The following is a 20,735-nucleotide window of genomic DNA, read 5'->3' as shown; positions in this document are numbered from 1 at the left end:
CGACCGCTGATCCCGGCAGTTTCCTCGTTAAAAATTGGCGAATCAGAGAATACGTTTTAGAATGTAAACTGAGTGATTTATTGAGTTTCTAAGCCGCAGCTGTCGCGCTTGTTAAAACGTAAAAGATTTTTTAGTTCTCAAAGTTATATAATAAATATATATATATATATGTATGTTATAATTATTATGATTTTCTTATAACTGATTATATTAATATGTCTCATTACTTTAGAGAATAAATCTAGATAATCTAAAACCAAAAAAAAAAGAATATTATAAAGGGTGTTTTTTTAAGCCCGATAGAACTTAAAATTGTAAAAACTAACGCAAAAATTAAATTATAATAAAAAAATTTTTTTTAGTCGAAAGATCAATGCATGGCATTAACATTTGAAAATGATTTCGGGCATATGGCCACCGCGGCTGTTTAATTTAATTTTTCGTTTTATTTTTTACAATTTCAAGTTCTATCGGGCTTAAAAAAACACCCTTTATAAAGTTAAAATTAGGATATACATCTATTAATAAATGAAGCCGTAGAATAACATTTTACGTATTTTTTGGCGAATTTCGGATTGATTTTTATTCGAAAGGTTGATGGATTATTTTTATTTTTCGTAATATTTTGAGTATATGAATCTTTAATATTTTACCGTGTATGCGAAACGTGCTGAAGTGTCCGCTACAAAAAAAAGCTGCCGGTTTTCCTTTTCTCGCTGTCGACGTAATGCCGCTTTAACGGGTTGACACTTTTCAGAAGCAGCGTAATAAAGGAATTTTTGTCGCGGGGAAAAAGTGGGAAAGAATGGCCACTGTCGAGCTAAGTAAGCTTGACCGCTGCTTTCTGTTCTCGACGTGCAGTTACGAAGTTTCCGCTAGAATTCGTGCCACCTCGATCGACTTTCGATGGCGATAGCGAGGAACAAAGGAGAATTTCGATAAACTACAGCGACTGGGCTGGTCTAAGTGAAGTCTCATCTATGTGATAATGAACGATACGAATAAAATTGGGCGAATGTCCGTTGAATTGTGAATTCAATTGCAGTAAAAACCCGGACCTTTACGAACATAATGTGAATTGGTTTTTCGCTTTCAAACGAACAGCCAGGAAATCAAGTAATTGACATGAAATATTTAAAAAAACGCGAGTAAAACATAAAATAGCCTACGGATATTTGGCGACGTGATATAAAAGCTCTCGGAATTTGGAATAAATGGAAATACAACGAGACACGGTTAGAACGTAGGGCCAATGAAATTGCGCAATTTCTTATTGTAGTTGTTTACTATTATTATTATTATTATCCTTATTATTGTTATTATAATTACAATTATTATTACATGCATCACACGTCGATGAATACCAATTATGTTGTTCCGTAATAAATCGCGGATGTTTTCCAGCATCAACATAATTAATTTATAATTTTAAAAGATCACATTAATTATTGCGCGCCACCGAATTATGAAAAGTTTGACTGATTTCCAGTTAAACTTCTCTTTCCTCTCATTCCATTTTCATCCTTTCTCTTTTACGTAATTCCAGAATGTTACATTTCGAACGTTTAATTGATATTGTAGTTGCCGCAGTTTCGAATGAATTGGGAGATCCTCTACTTTTTTTCCGAAGCCAGTCTATAATGCATATCTTTTGTCCGCAATTCTGTATCGCGGCCGCTATTGTTCCACAGCTTTCGCGCTTTAAAGTTTAAATTGCGAGTGAGCGGACGTTCAGCGTGGTGGATGAGCTTGATGGAGAAACGGGCCGTTCACGATTATACACGCGAAAGGTGGAAGCCAAATATTTGATGGACATCGTAACTTTTGGTTGAATTCGCAGTCACGCTGTGAAACAAAAATCGCCATTTTTCCCCGCTGTTGCATGTCAAATTGCAAGTTACTGTTAGGCGAAATCGAAACTCTAAAATGTACAGTGGAATAATAATTCTATCTGACGGTTTTTTTTTTTAAATTGAGATAGAATTTTGCAGAAATCCTGTCACTATAATTTTTAACGAGATTTCATATTATTATTGTTGAATTACTCGTATATTATTGTCATTGAACATAATTATTTATTTGTCTTTGATTATTTTTGGCATGCTCGTTATTTTTTAATTACGAAATTAATTCATTTTTCAAGGACACGAATATACGTGTATTGATTTCATTTTATAAATTTAATATAGAGCTTTTTTTTTAATTAAATGAATTATTAAATACTGATAAAAATATATTTTTCCAAACATCGCACAAATATTTTAATTTTATTATCGATAATTTCGAGGATAATTTTTACAATAAAAAATGCATTCTGAAATTTGACATAATAGTTCTGATTTTGTTACTACAATGTTGTGCAATATTTGGAAAGGATTTTTCCTATCAATTCGATTCGAACGAGAGAGAGAGAGATTCGGGTCAAATCAATAACTTTCCTATAAACTCAAATGAGGCTCGTTCTTTGTTCTACGATTGATTCGTTTTCGTTAGTAGCCTGCTAGTCAAGTAACGATGTCGATTATAATGGGGTATCGATTAAAATAGCCACGTTACTCTAAGGCACGTTGAATTTTCGTTAAACTTACACATCAAAGACGTATAGTGTACGATTACAAACCCCTCGTGATTGTAAAAAATAAAAAGAATAAAAAAAAGAACTTGAGCCGGTTCTCTCGGCACTTTTCTGACGAAGCAATAAATTGCAGGTCTCTTTGTACGTCAATACGACGCATACTTTAATTCATCTTCGTTTAAGTATCGTTCAAATTATACTAAATAAACCGTATACCATAACAGAGATTATTCCTTTTATGAAAAAGTATTAAAAAGAAAATCGATTTTTTTATTTTATTTTATTTTTTATTGAAAAATAAGAGTATTGATAAAAGTATACTTTGGTACTTATAGTCCTTCTAATTCTTCAAAAGTAGGCTTATCGCGAATCAATGATCTCTGACAGAGTTTCCATACAGAATATTTCACTTTGCCTTTTCGTTTGTCGATGCTCCCTAAAATTTCTTTTCAAGCTTAGAGTTCATTATACATCGATCCTCTGGAGTCCGGGCTCTTTACATTGATCCATTAGCATAATAGTATAATAGCACTGGGCGCGTTTTAAGGATATATCATTGAGATACCCCTTGTGAGCAAACGAAAGGCGATTAATATTTTGTGAATGCTAAACGTCATAAACATCGACTCCATTGCTGATTTAATCTTTCTCTCTCTCCTCCCCTCCCCCCCCCCCTCTCTCTCTCACACGAGATCTCTTACAATGCTGCACGGATATCAATTTTACGACAATACGACATGTTAGACAAATACGGAGCTTAAGGTACCGAGTGCGAAAACAATATCGACGGCACATGTCTAGAAGAACCGGATAAGATTCATGGGAGTCGGGAAAGTGGCTCGGGAGGAAGAAAACGTGGATAGAAAAGCCACGGTAAAACGAGTTACGCGCGTATGTTTCATACCGAGATGTGAGATGTCGAAACGATCAGTGAATTTCGGAAATTGACCAAGATTTCTTCACGCTATTTCACTTATCGTATCACAATGTGGTCCGGATTCTTTGATTTCGAAAGGGAGTTAATGGTTAATTCTTTGCGATTTGTTCGCGAATCAAATTACTGATGAATTTTTTGAATAATTCTTTTCCGATCCCAGTTCAACAAGGACGTGAGGAAATAAATGAGTAATTTTACATTTAATAAAGATCACCATTTTATAAGTATCGTTTAAAGTTTCTATGAAAAACTCGTAGACGATTAGAGATTAATTCATTACGATCCGATTGGGAATTAAGTCTATAACTGTTAGACTTATTTTCTTTAAGCTTATCGAGAATTAGTGGGAATGATATTTTTTAATCTTACTCTCAATGGAAATTATAACTTTTAATACTTTAGATATCTGAGAAGAGTCCATCTTCTGACAAAAAAATGAAATTAAAAGAAAGAAATAAGAGGAATTGTATTTATTGCAGATACAATGAGGTAGTAAACTGTTCACGGAGCACCTGGTGAGAGGTGGGTTTTTAGCACGACGGACGATATGTTTCTGTCGAGCCGCAGCGGCCGAAAGGGGCCCATCGCTTGTCTGGTGGGCCTCCTCCTCATCTTCGCTCTTTATCAACTGGGCATTATTTGCGACTCCACCAGGTACATGCCCACGGCCATGATGGTCAGCAAGGAGGTAAGAACCAACCCAGACACTTCAACCAATCTAGTATAATCCTTCATTTGATAAAAATTACATTATTTTTCCGATTACTCAACACGAGATAAAGAGGGCAAATTCCTTCTCGATTAAATGAAGCAGATGAATTCGAGAAAACATTAAATATGTAATTAAAAAGGCATCCTTATATATTTCTATTAGAAATCCTCTCTAAGAGAGAAATTTTAATTGGCCAATTTATAACAGCTTTATTTTATTTTCTCTCCCTTGGTTCTCCTCGTCCCGGCACGATAATAACAATAATAATTAATCGAAATGATAATATAATACGAACGTGGTGTATTATCGCGGCTTGCGCGGCAGTGTCCCTACATTATTAATCGGCAATTAATGGCTGTCAAAGTATTAATTGTGTCCAGTTGTTAAAAGCTCCGTTTTACGCAAATATTGAATCTGAATGAGTTTACCAATCGAACGATACGTGGCCCGGCAATGAGATTCGTGGAAGGAATTCATTTAAATTCGAATATACTTTGCGTTTAAATTAAATGTTATCTCTTCTTTTCTTCGAAGTCGAATCTCCTCTGCTGCGCGCTTTATACATTTATTCTGACGATGTTTCTCCGCTGTTAGAAGTACAATCTTTCAATTGAAATAACAATTGAAATATCGGTCGGAAACTTTTCTCAACTCAATAAATTCACTCAGTTCGTCTTTCGACATTCTCATGATTTTTGTCGTAAGTTTCTTCCTAAAAATTTCGTGACCAGAAACTTTGTTGTTGATTTTCAACTATCTCTCAACTTTTTCAATGCGACGCAGAGATACTTTATTAATAAACTTTTCGAATTGAATAAACATACATCCACGTGCTTAAAAAATATCACACATGTAAATATCATTAAAGTCAAATAGAACAATTAATTTCTTATTTTAAAGTGGTTTGTCTAAAAAAATGTCAAATGTTATAATTGATGTAACCTATTCCTTCATCCAAAAAAAATCTAACGTGAAAGAGTTAAGTGACAAAAATTATTGAACAAATGGCTTACATTATTGCAAACGTATATATGTACGAAGAAATGAAAAATTATCTCATCGCGTTACGTATCTTGTCGCACTTCCGTTACTGCCAGATTAGGAGGGAAAGAAATGTGTCTACGAACTTAAACTGTCAGGCCACGTATTAGCGAGCGGGCAACTGCAACTCCTGAAGCTTCATCTTGGCCTTAATCAACGCCAAACTGCCGCTACCGAGCGCAGAGAAAGGGATGTCCGACGTTCCTGAAGAATAGTTCGACGAACTTGCTCCTACCGACGAAGTCGATACACCGACGACGAGTCTAACTTCCGAGCCAATTCCGCGTCTTTCCCGATCTACTTCCGCTGACGCGACTTGCAGGCGCTTTTATTAATTTTCTTGTAGACTTACTTTAATTGCGTTAAGGTAGTTACGGTAAAATACCGGAACGAACGACGAGTAAGAGTTTATATCCCACTTACTTATGAGCGTAACTCGGTGAAAAAGTATTTTTTTAAGTACGCGCTTATATCAGTTATTCAACGAAATAGCGATATGTGTTGCTAGCAAAACTGAATAGATGTATAACTTTTTTTTTAGTAGGAATATATGATTAAAGTCATAATTTTTTAAATTAAAGACGATAAAAAATATAAGGTATTTTAAATATAAGGTGACTTAACTTTACAGTAAATAAATAACAGAATTTTATTTTTCGTTTAATTTCAAGTCCAGAATTCACGTAAATAAAATTTTAATCAGATATATATATACAGTTGCTGAAGTATTTGATGTTAAAAGTTCAAAGCATTAAAAAGGTCAGCAGACGAATTTTTGTTATATAAACCACTTTTCAGTGGCCTTTTTCGAACGACAAAGAACGAAATTGACTAGCTTTAAAGTTTGCTTTAGACGATCTATAATTCGCTTCGGTTCACACAGGAATTTTGTTTATAATTTTTTCTCACGTGTATTTTGATACTTGCATTTTATTATATATGTTGTATGCGCATATTTTGATTTTTCCGTTGTATTACACTACATATAAAATTATGAATAAAATTGTATCTTGAATTCCGACACGAATTCCGAAGATCGTCCAAAAGCAGACTTTCAAAAAGCCTTTAGGTTCATTAATATTTTTCTTTGATTGTTATATTATAATCTGGTGAACAGAAATACGTGATCGGGCCGTTTGATCGCAAGACGTACACGTACGATCGTTACATGCCACTCATTTTCATCGGTGGTGTACCACGATCAGGTACAACCCTAATGCGTGCCATGCTGGACGCGCACCCTGACGTGAGGTAAGTCGCAATCATTATTTAAAATGATAAATTTGTTGAAATAAATAAATAAATACACATTAATTGCATTCAATTAAAGCATAAAGCATTGGAAGCGCATGAAAAGGATAATTGTATTATCGTGCAAACGTAGGCATTTATAAACTTGTATTGATCTCGAATTCTATAGCTGATATATTTATCTCTCTCTCTCTCTCTCTCTCTCTCTCTCTCTCTCTCTCTCTCTCTCTGTTTCTAGGACAGCATTAATATATATGTATATGTATTTATAAATATTCATCTCCCAACGCAAAAGAGAGCAAATAAATTTATATCCATATGATATAAAAGCATTATTTGTGTTGAAAAATAAAATTTGTTATCGCCAAGATAATATATAGATATTTTAACATATATATTAATAATGGTATTAAAATACACACATATATTGAGATACACGCGACATATAAAATTAAATTCTGAAATCTGATACGAATTATAGATTTAGAATGACCTTAAAATGGGGATTGTATTCGATCAAATATCTCTATGGATTTTGTTCAAGATGTGGACAGGAGACCAGAGTTATACCAAGGATTCTCCAGATGAAGATGCACTGGTCCAAGTCCGAGAAGGAAAACGTGCGGCTCACTGAAGCGGGGATCTCGAAAGAGGTAAGTCTGCGTTCTGAAAAGCGCGGAAAAGGGTATATTTCAGCACTGAGACAGATCTGAATAATTTAAGTATCGTTCAACGAAAAAATTTGCAGCAGGAAAAAGTTTTCAGCGTTTGTCCTATTTTATCGAGAGTAGTATATTTCTCTTGCGCTCTTAAAAAAGGCCAAGGAGTGCTCTGTAAAACTTCTCGCTGCAACGCAGCATATATTTATTCGGATGCTTACCTCGATATTTAAATGCGCATCCCTCTCCCCTAAAACTAAGTAAGGATAAAAATTTGCATGCGTAGTTTGAATAATTATATCATAATAATTATATCGCGACGTGAAATTATAAAGTTTGCTGTTTCATGTGAATCCTGGTTCACATAAGCTGATTGTGTTAGTTCAAGAGGATGATATAAGATGTTCACAGTAACTTCTCCAAACTCTTCATCTCTCATGAATAATTAAAATTAAAATTTACGCATATGAAACTTGAGAGGGGCGTTTTACGACGAAACGAAGGAGTATTATTCGGGACATGAAATATCGAGAATATGCTATTTTTCTATAGGTGATAGACAGCGCGATAGCGGCGTTCTGCTTAGAAATAATAGCACGACACGCTGAGCCCGCGCCGAGGTTGTGCAACAAGGATCCACTCACCCTGAAGATGGGCTCGTACATCCTCGAGCTCTTCCCGAACGCAAAATTTATATTCATGGTCCGCGACGGACGCGCAACGGTGCATTCCATCATATCCAGGAAGGTAAAAAAAAAAAAAAAGCTTTACGTAACGTTACGTTACTCTCTTTTTTTCCAAAAATATGTTTGGTTGTTCGACAGTTATGTCATTCTTGTGTCGAAATAAACTTTAAATAAAAATTGCTGATTAAATTTTGTAAGTAAAAAACTTTTTTCTATTAATTGCTTTTTGCGTTTTTTTTTTCTAATTTTTAATATTGCAAACCATTATAATTACAGCATACCACATTCCATCAAATATGTTCCTTCGCATTTTAAATACACATTTTTTAAATTATAGAATGCAAGGTTTTCCATTCAAGATGTATATTACACACACAATTTTATATATATATATATATATATACATATATAAAATAGTACAATACGATTCTCCCAGTGACGCCTTCTCTTCATAGGTCACCATAACGGGATTCGATTTAACGTCGTACCGGCAGTCTCTCATCAGGTGGAATCACGCAATTTCCGTAATGTACGGTCAATGCAAGGAACTGGGACCTGAGAGATGTCTGATGATTCCTTACGAGCAGCTGGTGCTACACCCACGTCAATGGATGAAGAAGATATTAAACTATTTGGACGTGCCGTGGAATGAATCTGTCATGCATCACGAGGAATTCATTAACAAACCCGGCGGAGTGCCTCTGAGCAAGTAAGCGAGAAGAGTGGAGGAAATAGCAGTGCATTTAGACCTAACAGTATTCCGGGATTCGAGCGAAATGCATGTACACACGTTAAAATAATGCATTAAAATAATGTCGTTAATCCTGAATATGTATTAATGTAATAATATAATGCATTTCGTATTAATAATGCGAAAATGATGTGACAGTGTAACAAAATAATCCTTCGTGTTATTAATATCAGAACAATAATACGATAAATTAATTTTTCGCATTATCAGCATTAAAGTAATATTTATACAATGTAGTAGAATGACGTTTTGTTAAATTAATATAACGAAATTAATAAATGTGTATATAGAATATGACGTTTCATATTATTAATGTCAAAATCATGTTTGACCAACAGGGTCGAGAGGTCATCGGACCAAATCATAAAGCCTGTAAATCTGGCAGCGCTAACCAAATGGGTCGGTAACATTCCCGAGGACGTGGTGAGGGAGATGGCAGACATCGCGCCAATGCTCTCCGTACTCGGCTACGATCCTTACGCGAATCCACCCGTTTATGGCGCACCGGACAGTTTAGTTAGCGACAACACCAGACGGTACGTTCCCATTTGTTACGCTGCATGGCTGTTACAGTTGTTGCATATAGTATTGCTCACAAGCGATGTATATTCAAACGGTGTACCGTGAACCGGAATTAAATCGAAATTGGACGAAATTATTTTGACATGTTACAGGGATACAAAGCGAGATGGACGTTACAGTCGAGCTTTCAAATTAATCAAAGATTCTTAAGTAAAAGATTTTTTTCCACCAAACCAAACTTAATTTGAACTGAAGAGAATCATACAGATTTTTGTCAGTATTCACATCAAATAGTATTATTTATCGATTAATCATTGTTTATTTAATTGGATAATCTAAGATAGCTTTTTAATATGGTGTTAAATTATTCTTTACAAGAGCGAAAATAACGCCTGATTTAATGATTTATATTAAAAGATTTTCTAAATATATGCGATTTCTGAAGGAGTAAAAGCATCATCTGTGAATTCTAACCGAAGTTATGAAAGCATTATAATCGTTCGGTTTACATATATTCAATTTCTGCCTTTCAGAGTGTTGGCTGGCGAAAAACTCTGGGAGGAGAAGGCGCGGGCGTACCATTTATCGCATAGGCCAATCGAGAACAGCAACGAGGAAGCTGCTTCCAGCACAGCCCCAGTCGCGTGACCCCGCGTGATTCTCATAGACACGAACGACACGTAACCGACTACCAACCTAAGTCCCATCGATTTAGGATTCCCGCGTATACGGAGAGACCACCCTCTTGTTTACTTTCTAAGTAAACTCGGTCTCGCACGACTGTGAATCGCGTCGTGAATTAATCGCCCTTGTCGTATTTTCTCAGTCTCCGTTATCGCATCGCGGCAACGATAAATTAATCGATCATTCCTCGCGACGCTTATTTATTCGCATCAGGATCGCGCTTCACGAAGACAGATGACGTAATGTACTAAGCCGTGACTAGAAAATAGGATGCACCCGAAATAAGCGGTCAAACTTCGAGAGACGGGCTATTCCGTTATTTGACAGTTCGTGAAGCATCTATCAAGCGTTCCTTCTGCGACACGCCCCCTTTAAAACGAGAAGAAGCGCAAAGTTCTAAGATGAAACTTCTATGAATTTTCTCAGCGTTCTCGCTGTATTCTACCGCAGACGAAAACTGTGGGAGCAAGTATCTATAACTCGGAAAAAGAGAGAAACAAGACACATAATCGTATGATTTTTTCGTCTTCAAAACAAATAGAATAAATTCCTAACGTTTGGTCGTTTATTTGCGGACTCTCCTGTATATTATTACCGCGCGATAACTATATAATATATATAGTTATAGTAATATTTTTAATAATAAAACTATTAATTTAAAAGGTTTGCTGCAATTACGAAACAAATCTACATAATTTCATTTAATATATTTTATATTTAAAATAGATTTCACGAATTATTGTAACAAATTCAATATTAGACAAATTTATTTTTGGTAAATAGTTTAGGAGATCCCTCTGCCCTCCCCCCAATGATCTTGACCTATGTTGTCGAAGTCATGACTCTGAGTGACCTTGAGAAAGTTTTAACCATCGGACATTACTCATCAGAGTCATCAAGATCATGACAATATATGTTAAGATCAAGATCATTGGGGGGGGGGGGAGGATTCCCCTAAACTATATATTTACCTTATTTTTAAATTAAAAAATAAGAAATATTTAAAAAAGAGCTTTTTATTAATTACTTGTCATCGTATGACAAACATTCATTTTCCTAGCTATTTTATAAATAGCATTACAAATGTCGTAATGTTATGAGTTGGACCTTAAATTGACGGTACCATCATTGTCTACTATCTATAGTCAAGAACAATAAGCGTGAAATGCGTCGCACTAGCGATAAAGCAACCTCGAATATTATGTATTATGAAGGATCGGACCCTAATAGAGATTTCAACAAGTTGAATTCTGTAGCTCTAGAAAAATACGAAGAATTTTATAATTATCACGTTTTTATGTTACAACAATTTTTCAATATGAGAATCATTTTTATATACTCGTAGAAAGCTTTAACATTAAGTTACGGGTTCGGCCTTCTTTTATTAAATGACATCGATCAATAACGGCCAGTGATTTTAAAGAGAAGTGTTTAGAGTATTTAACAAGAGACATACTTCAAACGTGTAAAGAACGGGAGAGTAAAACTTCTCTCTTTTTTTCCCTTTACGAATAAAGTCTCTGGTTGGTCGGTCTAGGATAGATATAATCCAACGCGAAATTCTAAAACAATTCAACGTTAAATGTGATTATCCGGTACACGGGGTAAAATTATGCAAAAATGAGTTAACCTGTCAAAGTGGTAATTTTAGATAAATTAATTTGAAAAAACCCCCCCCGAGTCTCATGTTGCCGACACAGCAGCGTTGGACTAAGTACACGCAACTTATATTTATTCTTTTTTTGTTCTGGGTAAACTCATTCATGCATAACACCATCCAATTAACGTATGCATGTCTACAAAGTTCGCGTACTGGTGTTTTTATCCTCCGTACCTCCACCGTATCGTTTTACTACTTATTGTAACGAATTCACGTGAAATTAAATGAAATTTTTCATGTTCGCCATATTTTTTAGATAGCGTAATTCATCTGTGGCGTTTTTAAGTGGACCTTTTCGGTCGGTATCTATTTAAAAAAATAATAAATTGCAAATATATTTCTGATATATAATATTAGAAATTAATATTAGATTGGTGTCAAAGCTTTATCATCAAAGAAAAGAAAGTCAAAACTAAAACAGTTTTGTATAGAGTTTTATTTCTATCAATCAAGAAATAGAAACAGAATTCACAAAATTAAAAATAATTTTCCTTAAATTTTCTCTTTATAAATAATTTAACATTCTTCAATCTTTAATTAGAGAATAGAATTTAATGGAAGGATGGCAAAGCTTTCAAATCAATTTGATATTTATGTAAGTGTAAATAATATCCGTGAACTCAACCAATGGTTGTTTGGTTGTGGTACATTTTTGTTCATGGACTTTCCGAGTTATATTATAATTTTAAAAAAGGAACAACACCGTTATGATAGCAAATGGCAGCAGACATGCATAAGCTTGTCGAAATCTATCTGTCAAAGTGTGCAATTAAATTATTTTAATATTACATTGTTCTGTTATATCCAATCCTTGTTCCTCATTTTACCTCTAATCGGAAAAAGAGATAACAATTTATTTCAATATCACGTAATTTTACCATAAAATTAATTAATATAAATAGAATATTTTAAATCATTTATTTCAATTATTAATTTATTATTACAAAAAAATTAAATTTCCATAAATTTAATTTTGAAGTCAATGTACGTAATTAATCTCGTGAAAATGAAATATTTTATTACATGAGAATATTAATGATATACAAATCCTTTTAACGATAATAACATTACTATATCATTACGGATATTAATGTCTTAACATAATTATGCGTATATTGACACAATTCTCATTATTTATTTGCGTAATTTCAAATAATCTTAAAAATTATGTATTATTTAAATACTGTAGGATAAGTTGATTTTATAGATTCAAGGAGTTATATTAAAAATAAAAATCAATTTTTAGTGTACATTGAGTAAACGTCTTAAATCTCAAGAACAATATATAAAAATATATTTTTTATTATTTTATTTACTAATTTTTATCATAAATTTTTGATTTTTTAATAAAAATTCGATAATAATCTTCATGTTACATAGTTTCTAGGACTTTCGATATTTCGCCTGTACCCATATTCTATACATTTTCAACTGTTTACCTCTATTAACTTGCAGCCTTCTGTCCATGAAGTTTTGTTCCTCGACGAAACCATTATCGGTAAATAATTTTCTAATATCCTCTGAAAAAGTCAATATTTTAACAAATGAACCGTTACGAGCATCAATTATTAATGATTTAACAGATAATAATTCTAATTTGGAAATAGTAATATATAAGATTTTTGTTCATATAGCAATAAGAATAATATATTCAGATTACAATACTAATATAACATTTTAAAGTTTACACACCTTGAGAAAAAAAGTATACTCTGGTGCCATCTCCACGTACATAAAAATTCTCACCGAGGCAATTGCCCTTCTTAAATCTTAATTGCGCTAAATCGTGTCTGCCATAATCTCGAAATAAAATTATTCCACCTGATTTAAGATACCTGTACATTTGCCGCATAACATGATGCATCCTACAGAATATATCGAGAAAAATATTAATTACTTTCTTTTCTCTATCTTTTTTTTCGAAAACTCTATTTTAATTTTCCACATAATATTGATATTTATATAATTTATAAAATTTGTGATTAGTTTGGAAATATACAATTTGTTCATCTCAATTTACAGATTTGTATATATATATATATAGGATACTAATAATTAGTAATATTAAACTTACTTGTCAGGATGAATGGCAGATAATACGAATATAAGAACGATGATATCTAAACTTTCAGGCTCAAAAGGAGTCGTCCACGTTTCCTGAGTTACGTCCAAAACAAATGCTTTACATCTAGAACAAATAAATGTACACATTATGTGGCGTAGATAACTTACACTACCATATTTTTTATTAAATGTTAAATAAATTTAGATAAATTTTTAGAAAACTTTACCTATCTACATTATATGCAGGATTTTGTTGTAATATATTAATAGCTTTCGCCGAAAAATCACAACAATATATAAACAGCTTCGGGTCTGTATTATACATGAGTATAGGAAATACAGTATTTCCTACACCACATCCTATTTCTAATATTCTACAGTTATCTTTACATGGTAAATCGAGAATTTTTATGTGTTTTTCACTACATTTTTTATCTTCATCTGTAAATGCGGCTCTCATGGGTCTTTCCGTGTCCTGTTTTACAGTATTGGGCGCTAGTTCTGGAAACTCTATCAGCAACCAATGCCTATCTTTAAAAAACCTACAATAATAAATGTATTAACTAAAAAATTCATTACACTGATTCATTGTATGAAATATATAATATTAGATTGATTACATTATCTAATATTCTAAACAGTAGAGTTGCTTAGACCGCATACATACCCGTTATTATGTACTCCATAAAATTTGTCCCAATATTTATCTGCTTCAGTTTCATATTTAAAAAGTTGCTCGGATGACATCGTAACAGTGGAATTTTCATCTACTTTCTGTTGTGCTAACTTCTCTTGTTCTTCATCCCATGTAACATTATCCCTTTTAGAAAAGCAAATTCAATCATTAAGTATTCAATCATTAAGAAATAGATATATAGAATAAACAAAATTGAGGTTTTATTACTCTTTCCAATCAAATAATATAATATAAAACAGAACATATTAGCAATTATATAAACAGATTATACATATAAAATTATATAATTTTATTATATTTAATAAAATAAATTTATTATATAATTTATTATTACATTTAATAAAATAAATTTTAATGAACGAAACAGAAATGAAATAAACGATAAACGCTCAAGTAAAAAAAAAAATCTTTACACATTTTTTAAATTCTACTTGGCTGCAGTTATAACAAAATAGATACATGTTTTGTGGGAAAATAAGGAAAATAAAAATAAAGCATAAAATGTTGGGTATAATATTTATTACGCACGAAATCATATGAAATAACATCACGAAACGTAAATTCAAATCTGAAAAAGTTTCTAGGTTAGAGTACACTTATCAACTTATACAACTAATGCACATAGTCTAAAATCAATTGTTGATTGTTCAAATAAAAGAAAAATGTATATATTCAAAAAAAGACAATCATAATAAACATCGCGGTTAATATATGTATTAATTTGCTTTTTAGGTTAAACACGCGCTCGCGGATCGAACGTCAATTGTCAAGTCGACCGACGTCACACGCGGCCGCATACGCGCATGGAGCCACGACGTACCATGCATTGTGCTGGAAGATGTTTCCATCGTGCGGTAAATTCCGCGTTCCGAATTGTGGCCTCCTCGTTTCTGGGTCGTCGTTATTGTCCGCGATTGTCGTCACTCCGGCCATGTTCGACAGTTCGACGACGCGCCGGCGAAACGGCAGGCTTGTGCTTGTTCCCACACGGAGCGTGACATCCATTAGACATCTGTACAATCTGCATGTAACTCTAGAGCTAATAAAAGTAATAGAGATTGATGGAGATCCATGATTTCCAAGACAGATGTCAATGGATGTCCTTTACAAATCTACCATAGACTACAGGCGGCATAAATGTCCATTCTATGAAACATCAATTAGGGATATCTATATGATAACTTAGTACGCGGCACCGCCGATAGATGGAGACAGCAGAATTTTATTTCTCATAATTTAAAAAGAAAAAAGATGCAGGAGTGGAATAAATGGTGAGAGATTTTTCATGTTTTAAAGATTTTTTTGAAAAGAGAGTTTCCAAAATTAGTTTAATCTAAATGAAAGTAAATGGGATGTTTGTTTTGACAGTATGATTTTGTTTAGTTTCGTAATAATATTATCTGATACATATCGTGTTAAATATCCCAGCAAACGAGTAATGGATTGAAACGAATTGAAATGGATTCAGATTTTCAGAAATATTGATTCGATGAATGTTAAAATGAATGCTTTTCAATCCTGAATGCATTTTTATTCATTTGTAGGAATTGCATGGAGCATATCTCTATGCTTTTCAATCTAAAAATAATATTAGCTTTTTCTGTGCACACAATTGTGAATATTGTTCAATTCAAAATTTTGAATAGGAAATGCAATTTTTCAATCCAATTGAATCTAATTGAATCCAAAAAAAGGTATTCGCTATTTAAAATACTCATTCGGATAGAAAAGAATTTCAATCCATTCTCGTTTACTGGGTATCATTATCGTTATGTATTTTGTGTTTGCTGAGAATCTATTTATAAAATTTAAAAATTAAAATCTATATTAGTTATCTATCGAAGTGCTATGAAATATCTATGATTGATTCATATAACGTCTCTGCAGAAATATGAATAGGAAATGCAGAACTATATGGATATTTAATGAAAGTTTCGAATCTTCATGACGGATGTCTGATGGATGTTTAATGTCTTTAATGTCTTTCAACTAATATAGATTAGTCTCGGTTTAACTATTATATTACTCTTTATCTTTTTGTAAGTCTTATAGATCTAGAAAACGATGAAGAGAGGATTAAATTGAGATTAAAGTTAATCTACATTGAAATAAATTTAACGGACATTATATTTAGAATTAGAGAAAGATAAAGAGTTAGTTGAATCGAGATTAATTAAATTATATTAGTAGAAACGGTTATAAATGTGGAATTCTTTTCAACCGAATTTCCTGCACAGAAATATGCGTTCAGGAATTCAAGGTATATTATTTTATCCTTGCTGTTAAACTGAATGTTAAACAAGGATAAAATTATATCTGGGTATAAAATTTCTGAATGCATAAATTCATCTTTTTCTCTCCAGGAAAAGAAATGATAAACTATACAAGAATTTTGGTTGTAGAAAGAACAGGACTATAGTCGCACATTTATTCGTTTCGGTACTTTCGATACGAAGATATTGCAACTGCAATATTTATTATTCGTACTGATCAATTGCATAAAACCGAAGATAGGCAAAGTAAATCCATTTGAGGAATTATGACTCATTACAGAAAAATAGATTAGAATCTGAAGTTTATAATTAGGATTTGGAAATAAAATGTACGCATTTTTTTAAACAGAGAGATGTAAACAGAGAAATATATAGATATTGCAGCTGAATGAAACAGAAAATTCATTCTCATCTCATTTTCTATCTCAAAATAACATCAGACGTAATAAAATGAAATGAGTTAACGAGTGGAACGATAATGATAACGTCTTGTTTTCCAAACAGATTCTGTATTTTATGATAAACGAATATGAAGCACTTCAGAGACGCCAATCAAGTGTCTCTACCCCCCCCCCCCTCTCTCTCTCTCTCTCTCTCTCTCTCTCTCATGAAATTAAAGATCTGTTCATTCTTTTCGGCGTGCAAACACCGTAAACAGAATCATACGCCGCGTATTTTCGCGGCGGCGTGCGTTCGATCGCGCGCGCGGCCGCAGGATCAACGACCTAAGAAAAGTGAGAGAAAGAGGGAGATATAGGTTAGGTTGAGGGTATGCGCGCGAGGTATGCGGAAGCGGGATGGGTGTGACGCGTCGCGCCGCGACGCGAGGGGTGGAAGTTGCGAGGGTGGCGCAAGTTGCGTCACCGGATGCTCCATGTCGTGCAGGGCCGAATCTCGCGCTCGTTGCACTTGGATCCATTTTTCTTCTTTTTCTTACCTTCCTCTCGGCACTCAGACGCGTCCTCGTAAATGTCGAGATAGAAAATTTTGAGAATACAAATTAGTGCGTCACTTTATGACGAGAGCAGTAAAGTTCCATTGGGATGGATTAAGATATCCACCATCTGTAGGATCAAGTATACTTGTTCAGATTTTGGTACATTTTCGAATATTGAGAGTAAACCCGAGAATAACGAACTTTGCATTTGTCTCAGGGTACAGATAGATAATTCGATATCTCCATCTGTTGGTTTCTAAATACAGTATCTCACTTGGGCCTACTATTTTTAGAAAAATCAATTTTCAATTTTCATATCAATAGGATTAGCGGAGAAGCTGCTCTATGAGATTTAAACGAATTATTGAATTAAGAGAAATCCATCTTTATAAATACATCGAATAGGGAAAAAGAAATCATATGTAAAACTCTGATTTTTAAGCATTTACTGTTATAAAGTCATTAAAATATTAAAATTAACAAATAGAGTAAAAATTGATGGAAACATATTCGACAATTTTTTAAAGTAAATCCTGGTGTTGGAAGGTTTACAAAAAAATGTAGTTTTACAAAAAATTCTAAATCTTTATCGACTCTTTTGACAGTCATTGCCTCTTCTTGTCCCGGTAACGTTGCACGCGAAATTGATTCGAGTTCAAAACATTCATTCTTCGCAGCTCTCGAAAATCATGCAATCAGGGTGCAAAATCATGTACACAGCACACAACGGCCAGAGATATAATATAGACGAATTCACCTCGCCCATCATTCAGTAGCTCACAGGATATTTCCTCTTCCAGTCGCCCTCGTTCGATTCAGCCGGCTCTCGCGCGAGGACGTGCCGACTGGCGCGATCGCCGCGCCGGTTCGTACGCGAGAATGCTTTCCCGTTGGCGACATAGCCCTTCGGTAAAATGAGAGATGGAGGGTGACGAGAGACGCAAAGAGGTGAGAAGAGGAGCGCGCGCGCGCGATTCCTGGCAACCGGTTGCCAAGGGCCACGAGGTCCTCGCGCCGCTCCTGCACGCGCCGCCTCGTCGTGGGTGGCTACCGTGACGTCCTAATCCTGCCGCGAGTCCCTAGGGGCGAGATCGATACACACCGTGATCCGTTTCCCTTTCCCTTTCCCTCCCCGTCCTCCTCCGCCGCGGCCGCTCCCGTGTTTTCGCGCGCGACGGGTTAGCGCTCATCGATCTCGCTCGGCGAACTCTCATCGGAGACGAAAAAAAAGGGTGGAGGGGGGAAAAAATAAAAGGTGAAAAAAAAAACGGGGAAGCTTGATTCTCGCTCATCTGCCGAAAACTGATCTCGCGTGATTCAGCTCGTATAAATCGCGAGACCCGCGTCGCCGGGAAACCGCTAAATTTGATCGAAAGTAAAGGTTGAAGGTGCTTCTAATTAACTCGATGGATACATCAATTCATATTTCTTGCCCTTAGGGAGATTTTATAAATCTTGTAGTTTCGTTAAATGAACTTCCTGTGAGAAATTCTGGTCCGACAATCTCACAATGAATTTTCGATCGCAGCGAACTGTATGCTTGGTGGAACTTACGATTCTTCTGGAGGTCATTAGCATTAGAAATTCTCGATACTATTGAGCTCTATACTTCTTTATTCTTATCGCACTGAAAAATAAATCTCGTTGTTTAAAAAAATATGTATAAATATACATTTATTATACTTAATTTCAATTTAACAGTTTAACACAATTTGCAAATCAAGGATCAATACCGATACGTTAGAAATATTTGACCTAGGACAAGTTTAATCCGAATGCAGCCTCTTCCTTTCAATCCTTACGGATTCTGCAGACTTTAAACATCAGACTTTTTTGAAACTATTATTGATTCTTTCCTCGGACAATATCCTCATGGCAATCCGCAAAGAGTCTTATCCGCAACGCTACTTGGACCCTCGGCCAATTATCATCTTGCATTCTTTTGTTCCTGCGATCCATAGGGTTTCGCGACGAAAAGAGGGACGAAGAGGAAGGGCAAGGTTTGACCTTTTCGAGGGAATGGCGGGACGGATAGGACAAGGGTTGGTTCGATGCCTGTCTTTTGGGGCATCGGCCCTTGCCTCGCACCGAGGCAGGGTGAGCAGGGGCGGACGAGGAGGACCTACGCGTTATTGAGCGGCCATTTCCCACAAAGCGCAGACGAGGGCAACCACCCCGACGAAGCGCGCGGAATCCCCTCTCTCTCTCTCTCTCTCTCTTTCTCCCTCCCCCCCCCCTCTCTTTGTCCCTCCGTTCTCTCTCCAGCCCGACTTCTCTACTCTCCGCCCTCCGCCCTCGTCCTTTCGTCCCTTTGCGGGTTGCTCTCCCTTCGGTCTGCTACGAGCGGGAGAACCTTTCCGAGACACGAATGCACCACCTGCATTGACGCATCTTCGAAAATTTTCACCGTATTTGCCTCCTCGGTCATTGGCCTCAATTCTATAATTTTGAAACTGTTTCTAAACTACTGTCGAGCTTGTCGGATCATATTACGAGAGAATAGATTTTTAGATAGAGAAAAAGAACTTGGAGGGAGAGAACTTTAAAATCTCAGTTCGGTATTATTTAATAATATTGAAAATAATAAAGATGAGATGAAAGTAAATGGGAAAATAGAATAATCGGGATTTTCAATATTTTACGTAATCTGAAATCTATGTATTTCTTTATCATAATATTTTAACGTATAATATATTATTTGTGAATATATTATATATACCATATTCTAGTAAAGTTCCATTTGGGGTCGTTGTCATTTATCGATTGAATTCTAGAATTACTTAATACCTCTCACATTCGGAACAACTGGATTATATTTCGAGAATAAGATAAAGTATTTGCGTGAAATAGAGGTGATTTAAAATTAAGAAATATATCCCTAAGACATCTCTAAATAATTCTATACCTATAAATATCTTAAAAAAAAAAAATATCTATATTTATATTGGAAGAATTGACAAAGAAGTGCAACAATGATGGAAGAAATCTCTTAAATAATAGCGTTTTTGCAAACGGAGACGAAATTATCTATTCCTGATAAAACAGCACAGATAAAACGTAAGATAAAACCTTTTTGTCTCATAAACAATGATTTTTTACAATAGTTTGGAGAAAAAGAAAGAACCCTCGCGCGACTCTCGTTACGTCGCGCGTCGGGGTGCCCGGGAGGGTTGATTCGCGCCGTGCGATTCCACGAGCGAATTCGGAGGGCATAAGCCCCCTTCTACCCTCTTCTGCGGCACCACCCCGCGCGCACACCGGCGGAATATATAATCTCGGGGTCATT

General features: G+C 34.8%; 2 protein-coding genes across 3 annotated transcripts in view; one reads left to right on the top strand and one right to left on the bottom strand.

The window, feature by feature from the left end:
* Window positions 1–12,266, top strand: part of Tpst (tyrosylprotein sulfotransferase) — a 78,029-nt gene extending 65,763 nt beyond the window's left edge. For both annotated transcript variants that reach the window (XM_011055788.2, XM_011055787.2), the window contains 7 exons: window positions 3,992–4,200; window positions 6,383–6,516; window positions 7,061–7,169; window positions 7,728–7,922; window positions 8,317–8,570; window positions 8,951–9,148; window positions 9,668–12,266. In XM_011055788.2, the coding sequence (XP_011054090.1) occupies window positions 4,060–4,200; window positions 6,383–6,516; window positions 7,061–7,169; window positions 7,728–7,922; window positions 8,317–8,570; window positions 8,951–9,148; window positions 9,668–9,782 (1,146 nt within the window). In that variant the 5' untranslated portion in view covers window positions 3,992–4,059 and the 3' untranslated portion in view covers window positions 9,783–12,266. The remainder of the gene's footprint in view (window positions 1–3,991; window positions 4,201–6,382; window positions 6,517–7,060; window positions 7,170–7,727; window positions 7,923–8,316; window positions 8,571–8,950; window positions 9,149–9,667) is intronic.
* A 208-nt stretch (window positions 12,267–12,474) lies between these two features.
* Window positions 12,475–15,405, bottom strand: Mettl2 (methyltransferase-like protein). The gene is made up of 6 exons (XM_011055786.2): window positions 15,060–15,405; window positions 14,210–14,362; window positions 13,770–14,084; window positions 13,553–13,666; window positions 13,171–13,343; window positions 12,475–12,998 (listed from the first exon to the last, which is right to left on the bottom strand). The coding sequence occupies exons 1-6, from the start codon at window positions 15,242–15,244 to the stop codon at window positions 12,862–12,864; spliced, it is 1,077 nt and encodes a 358-aa protein (XP_011054088.2). The 5' UTR covers window positions 15,245–15,405; the 3' UTR covers window positions 12,475–12,861.
* Window positions 15,406–20,735: the final 5,330 nt, after the last annotated feature.

This window comes from Acromyrmex echinatior, chromosome 11, assembly GCF_024713525.1.
Source record: "Acromyrmex echinatior isolate Ae372 chromosome 11, ASM2471352v2, whole genome shotgun sequence".
NCBI classification, from domain to species: domain Eukaryota; kingdom Metazoa; phylum Arthropoda; class Insecta; order Hymenoptera; family Formicidae; genus Acromyrmex; species Acromyrmex echinatior.
This window is presented reverse-complemented; position numbering and strand designations above follow the sequence as displayed.

Bases quoted from the DNA above. Each gene is read 5' to 3' on its own strand.
- Mettl2 (XM_011055786.2), bottom strand. From the start codon at position 15,244: ATGGATGTCACGCTCCGTGTGGGAACAAGCACAAGCCTGCCGTTTCGC. The intron at 14,085-14,209 runs GTATGTATGCGG...TTATTATTGTAG, and splicing joins TATGGAGTACATAATAACGG to GTTTTTTAAAGATAGGCATT. The intron at 13,667-13,769 runs GTAAAGTTTTCT...TATTTGTTCTAG, and splicing joins CCTGCATATAATGTAGATAG to ATGTAAAGCATTTGTTTTGG.